Source organism: Ammodytes marinus, assembly GCF_949987685.1.
Source record: "Ammodytes marinus genome assembly, chromosome: 1".
In the NCBI taxonomy this organism is placed as follows: domain Eukaryota; kingdom Metazoa; phylum Chordata; class Actinopteri; order Uranoscopiformes; family Ammodytidae; genus Ammodytes; species Ammodytes marinus.
Window position 1 is genome coordinate 16635682 of NC_137230.1, and position 18593 is coordinate 16654274.

Here is an 18593-nt window from a genome sequence, read left to right on the forward strand (position 1 = left end):
AGTGTCCCAAGATGCCTGTATTCACCCTACATACATTTTCCCTCAAGTCCACATCCATGTCCTCCAAATCAAGTTTTGCCCAATTAACTAACTGCTATTAGTATGGATAAACATGAATTAAGATCATAGGTGTAAACTGGTGAATTGCTGCATCACTACCTGATGTTTCATTAAAGACACACAGCACAGAATAAAAGGACCCGTGTATCATTTACACACAGCACTTTATCGACATTTTAAAGATTGATTATATGATTATATAAAATGAGAAACTGCTGCAAGGAATACATAAATAAATGTTTTTATTTTTGCACATAATTTACATCTCTTGAAACTATGGCACAATTGAAAACACTATAACATTTTTCAGTTTAGTCTTACTAAAATAAATCTAACTTATAGTTTTTCTAATTTGTGGATCGGAACATCAAGTGGAAAAAATAAACTCCGGTGTACATGTTTCCAAAACGTCTTATTTACCCTTTTATACAGGAAAGAATGACAGTGATAATACAATTAAAGTGGATTTGTGTGCGAAACTATTTAATACAGTTGGGACAAATATTCTCACAATACTATTTCAGTGTTTTACTAAGAGTAAATATTATAAAATAAAATATCAGTGGTATTAGAAACTGACCCGAAGGTAAGGGTGAGTATTAAGATCTCAAATGCATTACAATGAAAAATTATTTATCTTATCAAACTACTGAGCATCAGTGTTATTATGTAACATAATGTTATTATTGGGCAAACCTGTTGCTGTGCATGATTAAGTTTAGATAATGTATTCACACTGTATTCCATAAATCACGTTTTCGATTCAAACAAGCACTCACATGAATAGAAAAAAACATGGTTGTTAAGTGTCCATCAGGCTCAAAATAAGATGGACATTCATTCTGGTTGTGGCACCAGTGAAATTACAGCTGGTTATTCAGTAGAGCATCATAAACATCAATGGTTGCCTAAAGTTTCCCAAAAATACATTTGTAGCAAATTTCTCTCCACCGACAGATGTGACTGCAGGTTCCACAGTCTACATTTAGGTGAGTGTAGAAAGAGAAATAGAAGTTGCTTATTTGTCAAGTTATATGCAGTGTGAATCTACGCTAACCTTACAGCAAGTAAAAAGCATAAACAGTATCGTTGTAGCACATCTCACTTTGCTGTGACTTGAAGCACAACAAAGTTTAAACCTGAAAATGTGATTCAGCTGATAAAGCTGGGTCTTTCAACTAGACATCGTAAGAATTAAATAAATATCCCACACTCCAATATGAATGAATCATTCTAAAGATTGATTATATGGTTTGAAATAAAATGCCAATATCAAAAAGGCACTCTGACAGATAATACAAAAAGTAAATGAAAATAGATCAGTAATGCACAGGTTTGTATATATACATACATACTTCCACTGTATAACTTGGATGTCTTCCTATTGTTATGCGCACAGATGCAATCAAAACGCTTCCTTATTCCTTCTAACATGCACATTTGCTCCCAACAGGGCCCTCTGAAAGGTCTGGGTTGGCGGGTCCATTTGCTCGGACGGTCCCATCAGGGATCCAGGACTTGTCAACACATCGCTCCATTCTCTTCATGATGAGATCCAGCAGGACGTCCACGGCCTGGTTGACGTTCTGTCCGTTGGCAGCGCTTGTCTCAAAGTATGGGATTCTGCATCGAGGAGGATATTGGTTATAAACATGGGATCACACACTGCTGCTACCAGTCAAACCTTTGTGTCCAGAAAAAAAAACAGCTCTTAAAACATCAGCTTTACATTTATTTTGCATGCCTTTAAATGTTTCACACAGTGCATTTCTACTACAATATCTTTGTTTTTGGTGAAGGTGTGTCTAGTAGCACCACAACAGGATATTTTACACATAAGCACAAATATTTGCCTTTCGAGGAGGACCAATTTAGTCTGACATTCTCCTACACAGACTTCAGCAAACAATGCAGCCACTGCCTTCTTGACAAACAGCTGAGGGAGAGGTAGGCTAAATGTACAGATGGAGGGAAAAAAGTAGTGACATACCCGTACTTCTCTGCCAGCTCACGAGCCTCTTCTTCAGTGACTGCTCTCTGATCCGACAGGTCACACTTGTTTCCGCACAGTACGACGTCTGGACTTTCACAGTACGCATGGACCTGTAGCTGACCTGACAGATACATGCATTTATTATTTATTTAGTCCTCCTGTTTTAATGCGTAGTATCTTAACCTGTGACAAAGGATATCAAGCCATCATCAATATTTTTTATTAAATAATATATTTGAGCAAAGAAATAGCTCCAGTTTTGCAGAGAAAGACTTATACATGGCTGGAAGATTATACTGTTGTAAATGTCACAACCAGACACATAGAGGGTTGTTCATCAGTCACAATGTAAAATGTCCTGTGCACTTGAATCTGTCGTAATTAAACAAAAGACTTCAGCGTGATATATCAGAAGACATACTCATCCAGTTCCTGACGTTGAGGAAGCTTTGTTCATTCGTGAGGTCGAACAGGAGGAGGAAACCCATTGCATCTCTGAAGAATGCAGTCGTCAAACTCCGAAACCTGACATGAGAATTATAAAACATAATAGGAGGAAAGAAAACAAAAGCACCTGCAGAATGGACCAGGCTTGATGAAGGTTAATATACCTCTCCTGTCCTGCAGTGTCCCACAGCTGCATGTGGATCTTCTGTCCTCGAGCTGAAGTTCCATCTGGACCCGTCGATTTGTAAACCTGAGTGAAACGGAGACAAGTGAAGGTTAGACAACTAACAGGACGTTTAACAGCAGTTATAAAATTTAATTTTCAACTTCCATCCAGCTTCTGCTAATTCATTTATCAATCTAAATTTGTTTGATGGATGTTGTTGAGCCATATACTGACAGTACTGATTGCAGGTGTGGTTGTGAGAGTTGAAGGCAAATTTGACTTAAACTAACATAACATTCAAGATGTTCAGTCAATGTATATCTGTGTTTTATGTATTCTGTGTGAGCCATATACCCATAGTGTGTTCGAAATGAGGTTTTCATAGTGTTTTGTCTTCTTTTTTTGTTGCCATTAATCACTCAAAATAAAAATACCAAAATCAATACCCACATACAGTACACAATAAACAACAATGAATAAAAAAGGTTGCATTTCAGGAGTTTAAACTTGCTAGCTTGTTAAATGTGCCGACAAGCTTCTTTCTAATGAACAACTTTTTGTTTGGGCTCATGTTCAAAGCAGTTTTAATCTCTAAAGTATGAAAGGTTTCATTGATTTGATTTTTTAACTGAAAGATTAGCAGCTGCAGCATAATCCTGGCGTTTCATGGTAAGCCTGAAACTGGCCGCTTGCAGAAATTGTGTTCTTGTGGTTTTATCCACGGGAAATAACTTCTATAAAGTCCTCGAAGTTAATAATTTTTCAGGGCAAATGTTGTATATTCAGATTTTATTTACATCTTATTCTTGATCTACTCACAAGTGCAACACCTGTACTCCAGTACAGATGGAAACTGAAATCTATTATTATCTTAAAAGTGGTGTTGAAGCCACGTTGCATTAAGATTTCAGTCTCACTGCTGATTCTTTGATTTAACAACAGTCGTTTAAGGACAAACCCAGACTCGGGTCGTTTGAGGACACACTTTAATTTCCTACTGTGCTTTAACCATGACAAGTGATATATTTACTCTTGAAAGTTTCAAGGGTAAAGCAACTTATCACAGCTGTCAAGGTATTTATTTTGAATTTTTCCTAACATTATTTACTTTCAGTATCTTTTTATTGGACTCGATGGAAGCAATTAAAAAGATAATGATGGGCAATGATTCAGTCACATACATTGTACTTGACTGAATGAATGTCCAGTATAACTTTTGATAAAACGGCTTTATTGTTAGAGGCGGAGGTCAACAGCATTTAAGAGTCACTTTTGAGTAAACATGAGTGCCGCTCAGCTGTTTGCCAATGGTATGAAGTGTTTATTCTTAAGGAGGGTGCTGCCTGCTGTACACCAACATTAGTCATTGCTCAGACTCCTCTTGCGACATTCATCAGTAGTCGTTTGTTACAACAGGGTTACTAAATGGTGTGGGAATGCAATTAAGCTAATGATTAGCCAGACGCAAATGCTTGTAGAACAGACACAGAATGAAATGTCAGAACGTCAAATACTTAATAATTCTAGTGCTGCTTTAAGAAAACATTTTATTGAAAAGTGATTGAACTTACCACTCTTTTTTCTCTGAAGTCTATTCCAACTGTAGTGATAAACTTGGAGTTAAACCTGGCATCTGTGTATTGGTAGAGGAAACTGGTTTTTCCCACACCGGAGTCACCGAGGGCTAGGAACTTGATGAGGTAATCATAGTCCCCATCAGACATAGTGAGAGCTTGATTTCTGAAAAAAGAAACAAACACACACACACACACACACACACACACACACACACACACACACACACACACAACAATCACACTATTTATTTTGAAATACAACTCAGAGTGAAGTGATATAAGTTTATTCTGGAAAAATATACATTTACAAATAAATCCTTTCGGATTGTCTGGACAAGAAGAATACAAATACTGGTGTGGTACATGGACATTTTCTAGAGACTAGAGCCGAAACTGTCCAGCTATCCCGTGGTGGGACTGTCTGAAATCACTTCTTCATAACTTCTATCTATATAGAGACACTCTGAAGCTTTCTCAATAGTGATGAGCTTTACATTTTTGTCACTTATGGATCCTCATCGCTTTCCATTGTGTAAATGTTAGCAGAAAAGTTGTGTACGTGTAATAGACATTTTCCATTAGATTACATTATGGACAGGTTTGAGGCTTAGATTTCCCATTGAATAAAACAATCTTTAATATAAATGTATATATGTAATAAAGGGAGAGTGATTTCAGACACAGCCAGGGGCTGATGGTAGTCTTACAGTACAAGGTAAGATGCTGTCACCTCATCTAACTCTAAGCACTAAACATTCACAGGTGTTTCCAATCACTCTGGCTGATTAAACCTCTTGTCATGTTGAAGCTGGGTGGAATAACGTGATGTGAGAAATGTCTATGGACCAATAAGAACAGTTTGATAGAAGGGTGAGTCGTCCCACCCTAACATGTGTGTGACCAACAGGAGAGGTAGGGAGATGTCAAATCAAGTCCAATTTGTACAGAACCCACACGCCCACACATTCCTAAAATGGGGGTCTAATCAGGGCACACACAAGTGCAAACACCTGTGTGGGTGGACTGTGGTTGTGTAGAGCCTGTAGGGTAATTGCAAAAGTTTCTAGAGTTTATTCAGGCAAAATATATTTTATTATATTGAATAAACATTTGGTTTTAATGGTAAGGTGATGCTGATTTGACAGACTCCCACACAGGTCAGCCCACACTATTGTGTTTGGCATTAAAAGTATGTTGTCGTCTTTCCAGCCCAACTGGTTGATTTAACAGTATGTAGCTACTAGCCAACGTATGATTACAGTACTCGCTATGATCTTAAATTAATAATGTCTTTTGCAGGTCAACTGAGAACAGCCACAAGAACAAATGCTAAAAAAGTGTCTATCTTCGCTATATGTTTGACGTAGAGTTACAGGTACAACATAGCCTACTATGCTAACCTTAGGATTTAAAGGGGACATATTATGCAAAATCTCGGTTTTAAAGGTGTATTTCCAAGGTCTACTAGAAAAGGTTTTCATGGTTTATTGTTCAAAAAACCCAATAGTTTTCTACTATTTCCCATTTCTTCATCGCCTTTTCCAGCCTTCTCTGCCCTCTATCTCAAAAGGTAGGTTTTGACAGCTTACCCCCCTTCGCACAAATACTAGTCTGCTCTGACTGGTCAGATCTACATGGGCGTGCATGCACCGCCCTGCTCATTTACTCTATACCTACCTACATGGGCATGGCACACGCCCAGCTGTCAGTGTTGTTTACTTTTGGCCAATGCAGCATGGAGACCAATGTAAACATGTTTAGCTTCATTTCTACCACAAATATCGGCACACTAACCAGTTCTAAACTAAAAGATGTACAACTGAACCTGTTCAGACAGGAGTCTGAGCTGAAAACTGTGAAAATGGCATCAAGATTTCTGATTTCCCTGACATTATCCTCAGGTAAATACTGCTTAATTATGTCACAGTCAATAACATAATTTGAGCTAAGTATTTATGCATAAACTCTCTAAACTGGTAACATACACCCTGTTTTACGTTTGTCTTTACAGGTCTGTGGAATGATCTACAGCCCAGTGGAGTGAAAAAGCTTTGGTTGTGAACCGATACTGAGTTGACATGTAAAAATGTACAGTAACCATAATGGAAAAGAATGTATCCTGAATCATGTCAAGATTCACTGGAAAGACATTATCTTTTGTAAAATGTATGGTTGAAATAATTATGCTTTAGGTTTGTTAGAGCTGCAAATTATCTCACAACATTTCAATATCTAGTAGATAATGTATCATTTGTATTGTGATCACTCATTCATAATAAAGTTACCGTTAAAAAATGTATTGTGTTGCTTACTGTCACTGTTTGCTACCTGTAGTAAAGGATTACTTGAAACTCACATTTTCATCTCGCTGAAGATTTTCTCTGATAAAACAGTATCATTACATTTTAAAAAGACCAAAAACATCCTTAAAAATAAAGCAGTTTATTCATAGCCAGTGGAATGAAAATATGAAGTGTAAATATCAAACAGAAGCAAAGCCATAACTTTTATGTAACTGTCCAGTTGTTGTTGGGCCCTGAAGAAGACCACCTGTCCCACCCAGTGAACACATCCTCCTCTGAAGGAACGGATAGTGTGACGGTCTTGGTGGCTCCATCAGGTCACTCAGACACCTGTAAAACATGGCACATTCAATGTTACATCATGTAGCCTAGCTGACATGTATAGGCCTACATCATACATCTGTTATAACAAAGCTACAACAAATTCAGTATAGCCCTGGCTCAATAAGCAAGTTCTGAGTGATACTGTGTGCTTTTTGAAATATAATGGACAGGAAACAAACACCAGCAGAGACAACTTACAGTATTCCTGTCTATGTGTACATTACACTGGAGATCATGTAATAGGCCTACTGCTGCTTGTACTACAGGTTTATTTTGCTTAAAAAAAACGGCACTTTGTCCCGCACAAACGTAGTCTTTGTCCCACATCTGGTGAATTGGGATCTGGTCACCCTAACTACACACTGTCCGCAGACTTATTGCGGTGTGTACTTGAGCTATACAGTCAGACAGCTAGCAGGTAACAGGATGAAGCTATTAAAAAAAATACTCTTCAGTTTCCAACACACCCTACAGTTTCACCGTCTGTTTTTCACTCAAGGGCCGTCACGGCAGGACTAACGTGAGCTCACAAAAGAGCCAAATAACTGTCACTGCAAAAGACTCACAGCTCTAACCGTTAGCATAAAGCTAACGGTAAAGCTAGCGGGCGCTAATGCTAACGACTAAACCCCGCATTCTCTCATTTCAGTCGGTGTTGGTTATAATAGGAGGGATAAAATAAAGCACATTACAGACATTGAACTAACAAACGGACAGAATTATTTTTAAAATAGGACTACTTACATTTCGGACGGATGGTGTCTCTCAGTCTTCCTGGCACAGTCTCCTCCACACTCCAGTAAAAAGGCTTTGATCACACTAACAGATTGCAAACCTTTGCTGGAGATAGCCTAACAAAAAATGAAGTAAATCCATTCAGCCCTAGTGTGCTTCGAGGCTGGGGTGTGATGGTAGCTTGAGGTTGAGCGCACACTGCTTGCTTCTCCTCTGTTGTTGCATGAGCGAGTGGAGGCTCAGCCAGGTGTGTGTGGTTACCAACGGGGCGTCTTGATTTGCCAATCAACTGCCGAGTTTCTGGTGAGCTTTCCCGTGGGAGTATTTATGATAATGAAAACCGACCGATTTCGTCATCAGTCGGTGTTTTTTGGAAGAAACCTTCAAATCCCCCCTTTTTCGAAATAAGTGTCCCAGAAGAAACTGACATATTTGTCTTTTTGAAGCTTGTGTGTGCTGGTAGGGACGCCAATAACCTAAACAGTGTGCCCAAACACCGGCAATGTTTGGTTTTTCATAATATGTCCCCTTTAAGTAACAGAAATGGTGCATAGATTGAGCTGATTGGTACAACAAGCCAATAATGAACAGGGAAAGCTCACAATTATCCCACACTACAGTAATGTAGTGTTTACACTGAGAAAGAAAAAACTGACAAAGACAAAAGTTATTTTCCTGTAAATGTTTCCCCCAATTCAACATTTTGTTGACCTATCAAATTACAAAATCTAATTGTTTCAACTTTTCTTTTATCAATAATCTAAAAAGGACAAGTGACAGCATGTGGGCTTATTTTTATTTTTTTAGATAATTATAAATACATTTGGCTTAACATTGATTTTCCACTATTATTAAAAGTAACAAAAGAAAACGACAATAGGCCTTAATACTATGTAGTTTAACCTACATCTTTTACACCTTTCCAATATTATGCCAGACCTCCAGATGTAGATTTGTACAGTTGATGGCATTCCTTGCTAATGAGTGTAATGTTTGATGTTTCTCATTGCTGACAAAGTGACAGGAAGCATTTTAAATTCCTCAGTCCCTCTCCAGACTCACACCACAACACTGAAGTTTCTGTCTGCTCATTATCACTGGTAAGAAAGTAACCACAATTTCCTCTTTACAGATTGGTGGCTTGTTGTTTACACATTTTAGAGGAAAAGGTTGAGTTGATTTTAAGTGTAGAAGCACTTATTTTCTAACTCTTACAGTGAGAATAACAATCACACCATTCTCTCTTGGATGAAACATATTCACTTGTGACGGCCAACCAATTCCGGTCAAAACATTTAAAAAACAAAGTGCAGTTGTATCATATGACCATATGAAAAAAAAAGAGTACATTCTTTCAGTGTAACCCCAACTGAAGCTTTCATCTGGAGCCATAAGCAGCTTAGGGTCTCGTGCAAATCAAGATCCATGATAAATGTGACGGAAGTAGTAGCCATAGACAGTGAGCCAATTACACGGAGCCCCAGACATTTTGACTCATGGAGCTGAAAAAATTATAAATAAGGTTAGGTTCAAGACACCACCTTTCTTCCATCCTCAAGGAGTAGACTGGCAGTGGTGTGTCCCCCATGTTTAGAAATTCTGACTTGATAGCAGAGATGTCATGGATAACATTACTTTTTGACAGCGTCTCATTTAGGTAAGGGTCGTGTTATTGTGCAACAAGAGGAATGGCAGCTAGGATGATTAATAAAACTGAAAAATGTATCAGTATATAGTGTCTGTTGTGAAAAAATATACTCATACAAAAAAAGGCACACTAAAGCAGGTGACGCAGACAATTTCTTTTAACTTAGTTACCACACATTATTTACACCACCAGTCAAAAGTGTTTAAGTGTTTTTATTGCAATTTAAGCAGTTTAATGTCTCAATGTACTCTGAAATTACAGCAATCTACCTAGTCTATCTATCTTATTAGCAATATACCACTTCCTGCAGTGCAATATTACCCAAATAGTGTTTCAAAGGGTTTAGTAACAATGTATTAACACTGTTTTCATACAGGCAGAGGGTGTGGAAGTCATAAACTAAAATTGGGACACCAATTGTTTGCATTAGGGCCCGACCGATATGGATTTTTGGGTGCCGATGCCGATTATTTTCTGAGAAATTACGATAACGATTAAAGCGGCCGATTAATATCTTTTTTAAATCCCATAAATATATATTGAAAAATTTTACTTTTTTGAACCCTTAAATATATATAAATACTTGTTACTGTCGATAGGTGTACAGGAACTTTTTATCTATTGAAAAATGCATTATCTAAAAAATAAATAAAGTGTTACAAATATGTCTAAAGTGACATGACGCATTTTCAAACTCAGACATTAAGCAATTTATGTAACTGCACCCAACCCTCTGGAACTCCCTCCCTCCAAACATCAGCATCTCAGACTAAATAAACTCATTCAAAAGTCAACTCAAAACTCACCTCTTTAAGAAAGCATAATTACACCTGACTCTACGTCCACTCCAAACCTTATCTTTAATTTGTCTGTATTTTGTTTTCTTTTTCTATAAGTATGATTTTCTATATGTTTGATGTAAAGTGTCTTCGAATGACCTCCAATAAAGCACTATATCAATTCTATAATATAACTATAGTAATATCAACTACTATTAACAGTCAAGAGATGACCAATGACTCCGCTATTGGTGTCACGGGGAACTGTCAAGTGTGAATTAATCCAATGTATTACAACTAGGGCTGTCAAATTAACGCGTTCATTTCGATTAATTAATCACAGAAAAATTAACGCGATTAAAAAAATTAACACAGATTAATCGCACTTCTATAATGCTCTTTGACCCGGTGCAGAAGTGGTGCGCAGCTGCACCGAGCTGCACCTGAAGCTTGCATACACAGCCCGCACGGGTGAAAGGGAGAAAAGTAAAGAGAGAAGCAGGGGGCCGAGGGCTCTATGGACGGTTTATGGGATGCTTCGGGCAAATAAGCATGAAGGTAGGAAGACATCTTACTTTATTCTCCGCAGTGTCTGTGCATTATTGATTTAGTGGGTGCAACAATGTATAGGTTCAAAACAGTATCTCTCAATCTTCCTCCGTGTGTCTCAATTTTGTTTGCTAGCTGTCTCGTCTCCCGCGTAAACGGACACCCGCCCCGTGTGTGTGTCAATATTGTTGCCTATGAGTACGACGATGGTGAATGAATCGGCATAGGCATCTGTGGCAGTGCAGCGCTGTCTGTTGTGGAGACAGAAGTTACGAGAGACGGAGGGAGAGAGAGAGAGAGAAACAAACTGTAGCAGGCTATACAGCCGTTTATAAACAGGTATAAAAGTGTCATAAAAGTATGCGATTAATTTAGATTAATTAATCACAGAGCCTGTAATTAATTAGATTAATTGTTTTAATCGCTTGACAGCCCTAATTACAACACACCTGCTGCTGCTGTTAATAGGCTATAAGGCTACCTCCATTTTTGGTAAACATGTTCTAACACTCGTCAGTGGTGTATTGTTCTGCAGTGTTTTACATCACTATTGAGAACCCTGTGAGAAAGACCTGAGTCAGTTTACGAGTTCTGCTTCAGTGAAAACAGGTCACAGCAAAACCACACTGATGGTGATGCAGATTTTGTCAGCAAGTTTCTGCAGTCATTTAGCATGCTAATCAGACGCCTTATTTTCCAAAAAACGAAAATAGTATAATCTCATTTTCTCAAGTGACTTAATGAAAATAAATGTTTGCACTGCTATGCATAATATGCCACGTACACGAGGCTGTGCTATAAAAGTAAATTTCAAGGCCATTTTCTAGTTTTGTCATTTATCTGAGTGACGTGTGGGATAACAGTTGTGAAAAGGAAGTGCGCTCTGATGGCATATACGATGATGATAAGTTTGATAAACTAAGCGCAGTTAATAATCAGAACAAGTTTTAGCATAATTATTGCCTTACACAAACCTTTCTGAAGCAACAGTGTCCCTACCTGGCCTCCTTCTCTAGATATAGACTTCTCAAAATGAAACATAATAACTCTAGTTTTACGTCAAAGAGGAGGAAAAGAGCTTAAGACACTTAGGAAGCACAAAAAGTTGGCAAAAAGACCTCAGCGTGATGTCTTTGCTATGAATTGCTGCCTGTGTTTGAGCGGTTGCCTTCTAAGTACAATAACTCAATTGCATTTAATCCCACAGAAATCAAGCAAGTTAAAACTAATTAGGGTTTAAAATAAATAACAGTGGACATTGTCATGCTTTCCACATTCAATTTACACAACAAACGAGGTCCTGTTGTAAAACCTGATTAAGGCGCCACATAATACAGTACTCCCTTTGGTTTAAAGGGCCTCACGAGCAGAAGATAAAATAGCAGTCTAAAACTAAGTGTGACGCCTATCTTAAACGAATGTAGGGGAGAACAGGGGAATGTGAGACATCGACGGAACACATTTTTGGTCATGTGAGAATTATGATTTCAAGCCCCTCTCATTTCCCCTTGGCCATGAAGGAGAGGGCCTCAAGATGATGTTGCAATATTTTCTTTTTCCACAAATTTCTTTTTTGCATTTAAAAGTAAATTTTCTTGCTGTCAACTTAATCAACTGTTGTGCCAATGCAAATTGATTCAGGTAGAAAAACTTCTATCATACATGTTGATGAACTACCAACATATTAAACCATGTGATGTTATGATGATAACTGAACCTGAATTGCTGAGAGAGGTAGTTTTTTCTCAAATTGTGGCAGTGGGGTAAAGTGAGACAAATGCTGTGGGGTAAAGTGAGACAGTGTCTGTGCCCTCTTTTAATGAATCCAATATATTTGAGGTAGCAAGGAGACTAGTTTGAATAAGACAAAAGATAATGCGGGTCGGAGGTGGGGTTGAATGGTTTAAGGGGTGTCAGCAAGGGCATGGTTTGGCACGTATGTATGTGGGGGACAGGAGAGTGACCATTAATATACTCTAATATGTCTTTATTCAATGAATGATCCCAATAAAACAAATGCAGAATAATATTAATCAAAGACTCAAAAGATGTAAAATGACAGCTGGGTATTGTGTTCTGAGTCCCAGGCTGTTCTAGCTGGTTCTGATTGTCCTTTGCTCTGACCCCAAGACACTAGCTGGCTCTAAGGGTTCTGTGTTCTGACCCCCAGACTGTGTTTTAATCTAACTGGTTCTATCTGTCATTTGAATGTTAATTATTGAATATGAATTATATGTTGTATTCAGTGTTTCCCCTACCATTATACAGGCCTGGCGGGGCCGCCAGGCCAACGAGACCCCCCGCCAGGCCAACAGCAGCCTGACTTAAAACATTTTTTTTTTTTTTTTTTTTTTTTTTTTAAATCAATCTTTCATTGATTCCGTAATAATCATTTGCGCGCGTCTGCGCGGCACTGTCGGTCTACCCCTCGTGTGCGCCTGTCTTTACAACCTCTCGTTTGATCATCCCATCAGCTGATCTGTGTGTCTGCGTGTGTGTGTGTGTCTGCGCGCGGCTCGATGCGCGTGTTCATTCGGTGCGCACTTGTTAAACACGGAAGCCAATGAGCAGAAGCATGACTAGCAAGCAAACGCTGAACTAGTGGCGAAAATAAAACCAGCGCCTGCTCTGTGGAAATATTAAGGACTCAGTAACAGGGACGTTGAACAGGAAAAAGTGCTGAGCAAAACTTAGAAAGTTGAAATCGCTACGTCGCCGTGGCAACACAACCAATCTGTATCAACAGCAGAGACAGCGCTGAAAAAACGGCATGCACACGTTTCAGTAAGTTTACAGAAGTGCCACACTGCTACTGCCTTTGCCATTCTCAGAAGAGCATTCATTTATTTTCAAGGGACATATTAATGTATTTATTGTTTTAACTGTTAAGTTATCTTGAAAACAGCAGGCCATAGTGGGGCTACAAGCTTTATTTTTTTGTATTTTCAATGCTACTTTATTTTTATGTTTTAAATTGAGAAATAGGCTAGATGAAATATAATGGTCGGAATAGGGAATTTGCCTTATGTAGCACACATGTTAATAGGCTAATCATGATGTGTAGCCTATGTTAATTATTTATTTTCAACAAGGCTATTTGCCTAAAAAATAAATAAAAAAAAATGTCAGTAGGCTAGCTTCAAGGTTAGGTGATTCAGATTATTCCAGAAATGAGTCCTAGACAGGACCTGTCTATATTAGATCTTAGTGTTTATTGTTTTTTATTGAAATCCACGTGTTTTTCTTCAATAGTTTACATGGCTTGTGTCTCCAAATTATTACAGGAAATAGTTATAGGCAGGACATATGACAGTTGTTTACAGAGCACATAATTAATCAGATTTCACCGCTCAAAGTGCACCAGATTGATGCATTTAACTTTAAAAGGATAAAGTTTTCTTCTGCAGGGGGATACCCCCAGACCCCCCTAGAAGGTCCATTCTCACCCAGCAGGATCTAAAAATCCTGTGAGAAACACCACATGTACAAACGTACTGAATGTGAAAGCATAACCCTATGCCCTCATTCTTAACGGGCTTTTAAAAGAGGCTCATCCCAAATGGGGTTCGTTTTGGTCAATTTCTTCTAGAAATTTGATACCCACGCGGCGCGCATACTCTTCATCAGCTCTTACCACCGGGCCTAAAAAAAATTCTAGGGGAAACACTGGTTGTATTTGATCATAGTTACTTTCAAGTGTTTAGAAAAAGGTCTTGCTTAATTGACCAAACCCCATGATTCTGTTACTAGTCCGACATTAGTTTTGGAATATTTGGTTTTGAAGCTAGCTGTCAGGATTCTAACTGTTACAACATGTGTTGTTATGGTAGTTTCAGAGTGGAAAAAGTAAGTGGATCAGTTTACCCCCTTGATTTCTCTGGTCTGTCTCAGTTTACCCCTAAGCTGGGGTAAAGTGAGACCAGAACTTTTTTTTAAATAATCATATTTTCACTGCCCTTCGTCCTGAATAAATTCTGATAATGTCCATAGCTAGGAAACATCCTGAATTAATGGGAAATGTGTACATTTTACTGATAAATCATTTTAGCTCGCTTAGAGGGGAGCAAATGTAAAAAGTGTCTCACATTAACACGTTATCCCCTATTCATGTTATTAAAAACAACAAAAACTGCGCCAGCTGACAAATAATTATCCTGCATTATGCCGTGGCAGGATGGTGTAGAGGTGTGGTTAGTGTTTGAAATGAATAAAAATGTACCAATATATTAGTGTAGCCTATCAGTAGAAAGTATCATCTTTAAAATGCTAAATCTGTATCTATTTTGATTTGCTGCCATTTGTAGAGTGAACATTGAACAACAAGAGTAATAAGAACAACACATTAAACTGCTGTCATTTTACATAGCTACGAATGCAATAATGTGATTTTTTTCTCTCTCTCAGGGCCGACAACAGCCTATAAAAGAAAGTAGGGCCTACATTTTATAACCATATTCACAAACTTTATTCATTGAGTGGATCGATACAAGATTCACTCATTACACCCAGTATCTGTGCCATGTATCCGATCAGTGCACTATTACTACTACTGTTCTATGATTTTGTGATTTTCTGCTAATCCATTTAGATAAGGTTGAAATAAAGCAGAAGGGGAGAAACTCTCTGCGACACAATTACCCTTTAATGTCTCTAGCAGTAAGAGTTGAGCTAGTGGCTAGAACCTGTCTGCCAGGGAAGTCCTACCACCCGTGGACAGCATGGTGGACAGCAGCAAACAAGAATCAGCTTTAATCATTTGTCAGGGGAAAGGTGGAGTACCCACCCTGGGCAGCTGTCCAACACAAAGCCCGGCAGCTCCTTGGGAAAATCCGGATATACACATACCATAAAGTTGACAGGGTGCAGCACAAGTGAACCACTAGGCCTAGATATGCAACTCAGAATAATATGAAATGATTAGAGAATGGCATCTCTGAAATGTCTGGCTGCTAAAGCTGGGAACTAGTCATTAAAATACCTTGTAAGGATTTATCAGCAGCAGTAGTAGCCTAGGAGTTGAGACACAAACATAAACACTAAGGCTACATCGATTAAACTGGAACAAATAAAAAATATAATGACCCTCAGCTGGTCCTCATGTGGCAGTGCCTGGTGGTCAGGTGGCTCAGGCAGAAAATAACGTAACTCGATGTGGATTCTGCTAAAATAAGAAATAAAAAACTTGGATGCCAACTTCCCAGATTCCTCTGTCAGACAGATTGTAGCCTACACGGGGGTCCAAACCTTGCACTCCGAGGGGAGGAAAAAAAATAGTTTTCGTAAAAACAGTAGCCTATTAATGTCCGTTTGTAGCCTAATAGTTCGAACAAGTGTGGAAAAGGCGAACAACTAAGACAAGCGGAAAAGCCAGGTGTAGGGAATGTTTCGACTGCCTATGTGAGGGTGGATTGGAAAAGGAGATTTCAACCAATCTGAATATGCGATTGTATTAAAGTTCAAATTAACTTTTTCACCCTGTCGCTAACTCCTGAACAGATGCTACAGACTGACATTTCCTGGAAGCATTTAACTAAATACTCACCAGCCCCGGGGCGTTGCTGTTGCCGCTGCTGCGCTGAGTCGAGAAGGTAAAAAAGGAGGATGGAATTTGAAGGTTTAAAAGTTTCCCGAAGAGTGAATAAATGAAGAGTTTACTTTCTCCGTCGCCTCTGAGCCATCAGTTGACATGAGAGCAGCTTCGTTAACAGTGGACACACCACCTTTACTCTGCGTGGTGTTAGCGAACTGCTGTCAGTGAAACAGCTCCACCTCTCGGCCGCTGCATTTTGATGCGTTCACTTGCTCCTCGGATACTCCAACTTCGTCCCACATTAGCTTTTTATTTTAATTTTTGAACAAATCAAATGCAAATAATGACAACAGTGCATGGGGAAGCAAAAATCCAGGTGGCTTATTTGAAGCATTTAACCAAAGTATTCTTACAATTTCACAATGTTATAGAGAACACAAAAAAATAAAAAATAAAGTGAAAACATGCAGTTGACGCTAAACTAATCACAAACCTTTATCATTAAAAACAGGAATTTTACTACCGAATTAAAAATAGAACTGAGTGTGTATGAACAAATGTGTGTATGCGAGTGTCTGCATGTGTTATGTGTTCATGTGCTGTGCGTTGGTTTAATGTGGCAACAACATGTTACTGCACTAGTAGCCTACATTCCCTAAAATACATCAAAACACACTAATATATGCTTTGCCTGACTTGTTCCCCTGTTTAATGCTAATAATTAACCTTAAAAAAAGTAAATGGATATTGGTTTCATGTTGTAGAACTATATTTTCAGAACTATCCTTTTTATGATTTTATTCGGTTAACAAAACCAATGTGCAACAACATTGATCTATTTATTATACAAATTACATTACACATAAATCATAAACAGTCAGTTGAAGACAAAAAGGTTTTTGAGCTCTGGAAATGAAAACAAAGAAGACACTTCGACAAATGTTGTTTTGACGAAAATGATATTTTAAGAGGTCAAATGGTTACATATTTTATTTTGTACATTAACAAATAACCACTAAGAAGCCTGCTTGTACATACTGGTTCTATCTATGGTTTGGACAGTCCATCAGCCTCTGCTGTTGATCCATAGCAATAGCATCTGTCTCAAGTTTTTTTGTGGGAGTGATCAATTATTTCAGTCTGTTTTTTTTGGCACATCCTGGTTTGGCTGTCCTGAGATCTTCAGTTCCGTCGTGAAGTAAGGTCTGTAGATATAAATACCTCCAGAAACTCCGAGCACGGCAGCAAGGACCAACTGTGAGAAAGGCATTCTCCTTCGAAACATGACTTTCTGTTAATATCGAATCCCAAAGTTGAGGCACAAGATGATCCTGAAAAATGAGTAAAGCGGTGTTTACACTTTGAATTATGATGTTAGTATCTTCATTAATCATTCTGCATCTCATTTGATCTGTTGAATGTTACACGTTTTTTCAAAATGTTAAACATAACTTGCAGCATAGATGTCAGGCTTCACAGGAGCAGTTTCAAGTGAGTGAACCTGCAGCTTACATGTAATAATGTGAATGCCAGAATTAATAACACCACCTTCTATACCCTCTTCTACAAGATCATAGCACTATTGCTTTAAAAAAAATACTAGTGTGAGGCAGATTTCGATGGATCACTACAATACACAATCGGAGAAACTGGTTCACGGTACTGGTTTCATAAAAGTAACTTTAAGTCAAAATGTGCCAGGGGTATGAATAATTTCGGATTTGACTATATAACAGGTTAAGTACAAAAAAATAAAAATCTTATAAAGTCTTGTGTTGAAAATCCAGACCGGATGTACAGGCATACCGTGACAGTACTGAGCATTTAGCTGGAAATATCTCAAACATGGTAGGCTACGTATCTGGTTTAAGGACGTTTCTCTGTCATATTCATCACTCACCGAGGAAGCAGTGTTCTTAAGAGTCTGTACACCAAACAGAAACAGATAGAAGAGCACACAGGTCAAATAAACGCAAGCTAAAACTACAGCAGACTCCAAGGAGACTGTTATGTACAGCAGGAACTCATTCTTCTTCTACTTATATAAATTAAGGCAGATAAGCAACACCCTGCAGGTCGCCCCCTGGCGGACCGCCCAGTGATTTACAGAGATATTCAGATATTTTGCCAAAGTTATTATGGAATTAAAGCTAAGGTACAATACTAAAAGATCATTTGACAAAGTGTAACCACAATAAACCTGTTATAAGTAAGGTACAAAAGTGAGACATGTCAAGTAGATCTACTCAAGAGTAAAACCTAAAACACATTTTGATCTTTTAGTAGGCCTAAGTGCCTTCAGTGACTATCTCAGATTTCAATCAAGATTCGAGATTGTTTGTATCGTTGTGTCGCAACAGTCGTTAGCAATGAAATGATCCCTTCATAAAAATAAAAATAAACAGAATGCATTTGCTTTTACTCTGAAGTCGACTTTTACGTAGAGAAACAACGTTCCACCGGATGTACTTGTAAATGCGGA

The 18593-nt window shown here is 38.3% G+C and overlaps 1 protein-coding gene across 1 annotated transcript; it reads right to left on the minus strand.

The window, feature by feature from the left end:
* Positions 1–283: 283 nt before the first annotated feature.
* Positions 284–16332, minus strand: rab27a (RAB27A, member RAS oncogene family). The gene is made up of 6 exons (XM_080034314.1): positions 16124–16332; positions 4238–4406; positions 2665–2750; positions 2475–2578; positions 2051–2174; positions 284–1683 (listed from the first exon to the last, which is right to left on the minus strand). The coding sequence occupies exons 2-6, from the start codon at positions 4388–4390 to the stop codon at positions 1488–1490; spliced, it is 663 nt and encodes a 220-aa protein (XP_079890440.1). The 5' UTR covers positions 4391–4406; positions 16124–16332; the 3' UTR covers positions 284–1487.
* Between the last annotated feature and the right edge of the window lie 2261 nt (positions 16333–18593).

Excerpts from the sequence above, each read along its gene's own strand:
- rab27a (XM_080034314.1), bottom strand. The coding sequence starts at position 4,390 with ATGTCTGATGGGGACTATGATTACCTCATCAAGTTCCTAGCCCTCGGT. Across the intron at positions 2,751-4,237 it reads ACTTCAGAGAAAAAAGAGTG|GTTTACAAATCGACGGGTCC; the intron begins GTAAGTTCAATC and ends CGTTTCACTCAG. Across the intron at positions 2,175-2,474 it reads CAACGTCAGGAACTGGATGA|GTCAGCTACAGGTCCATGCG; the intron begins GTATGTCTTCTG and ends TGTATCTGTCAG.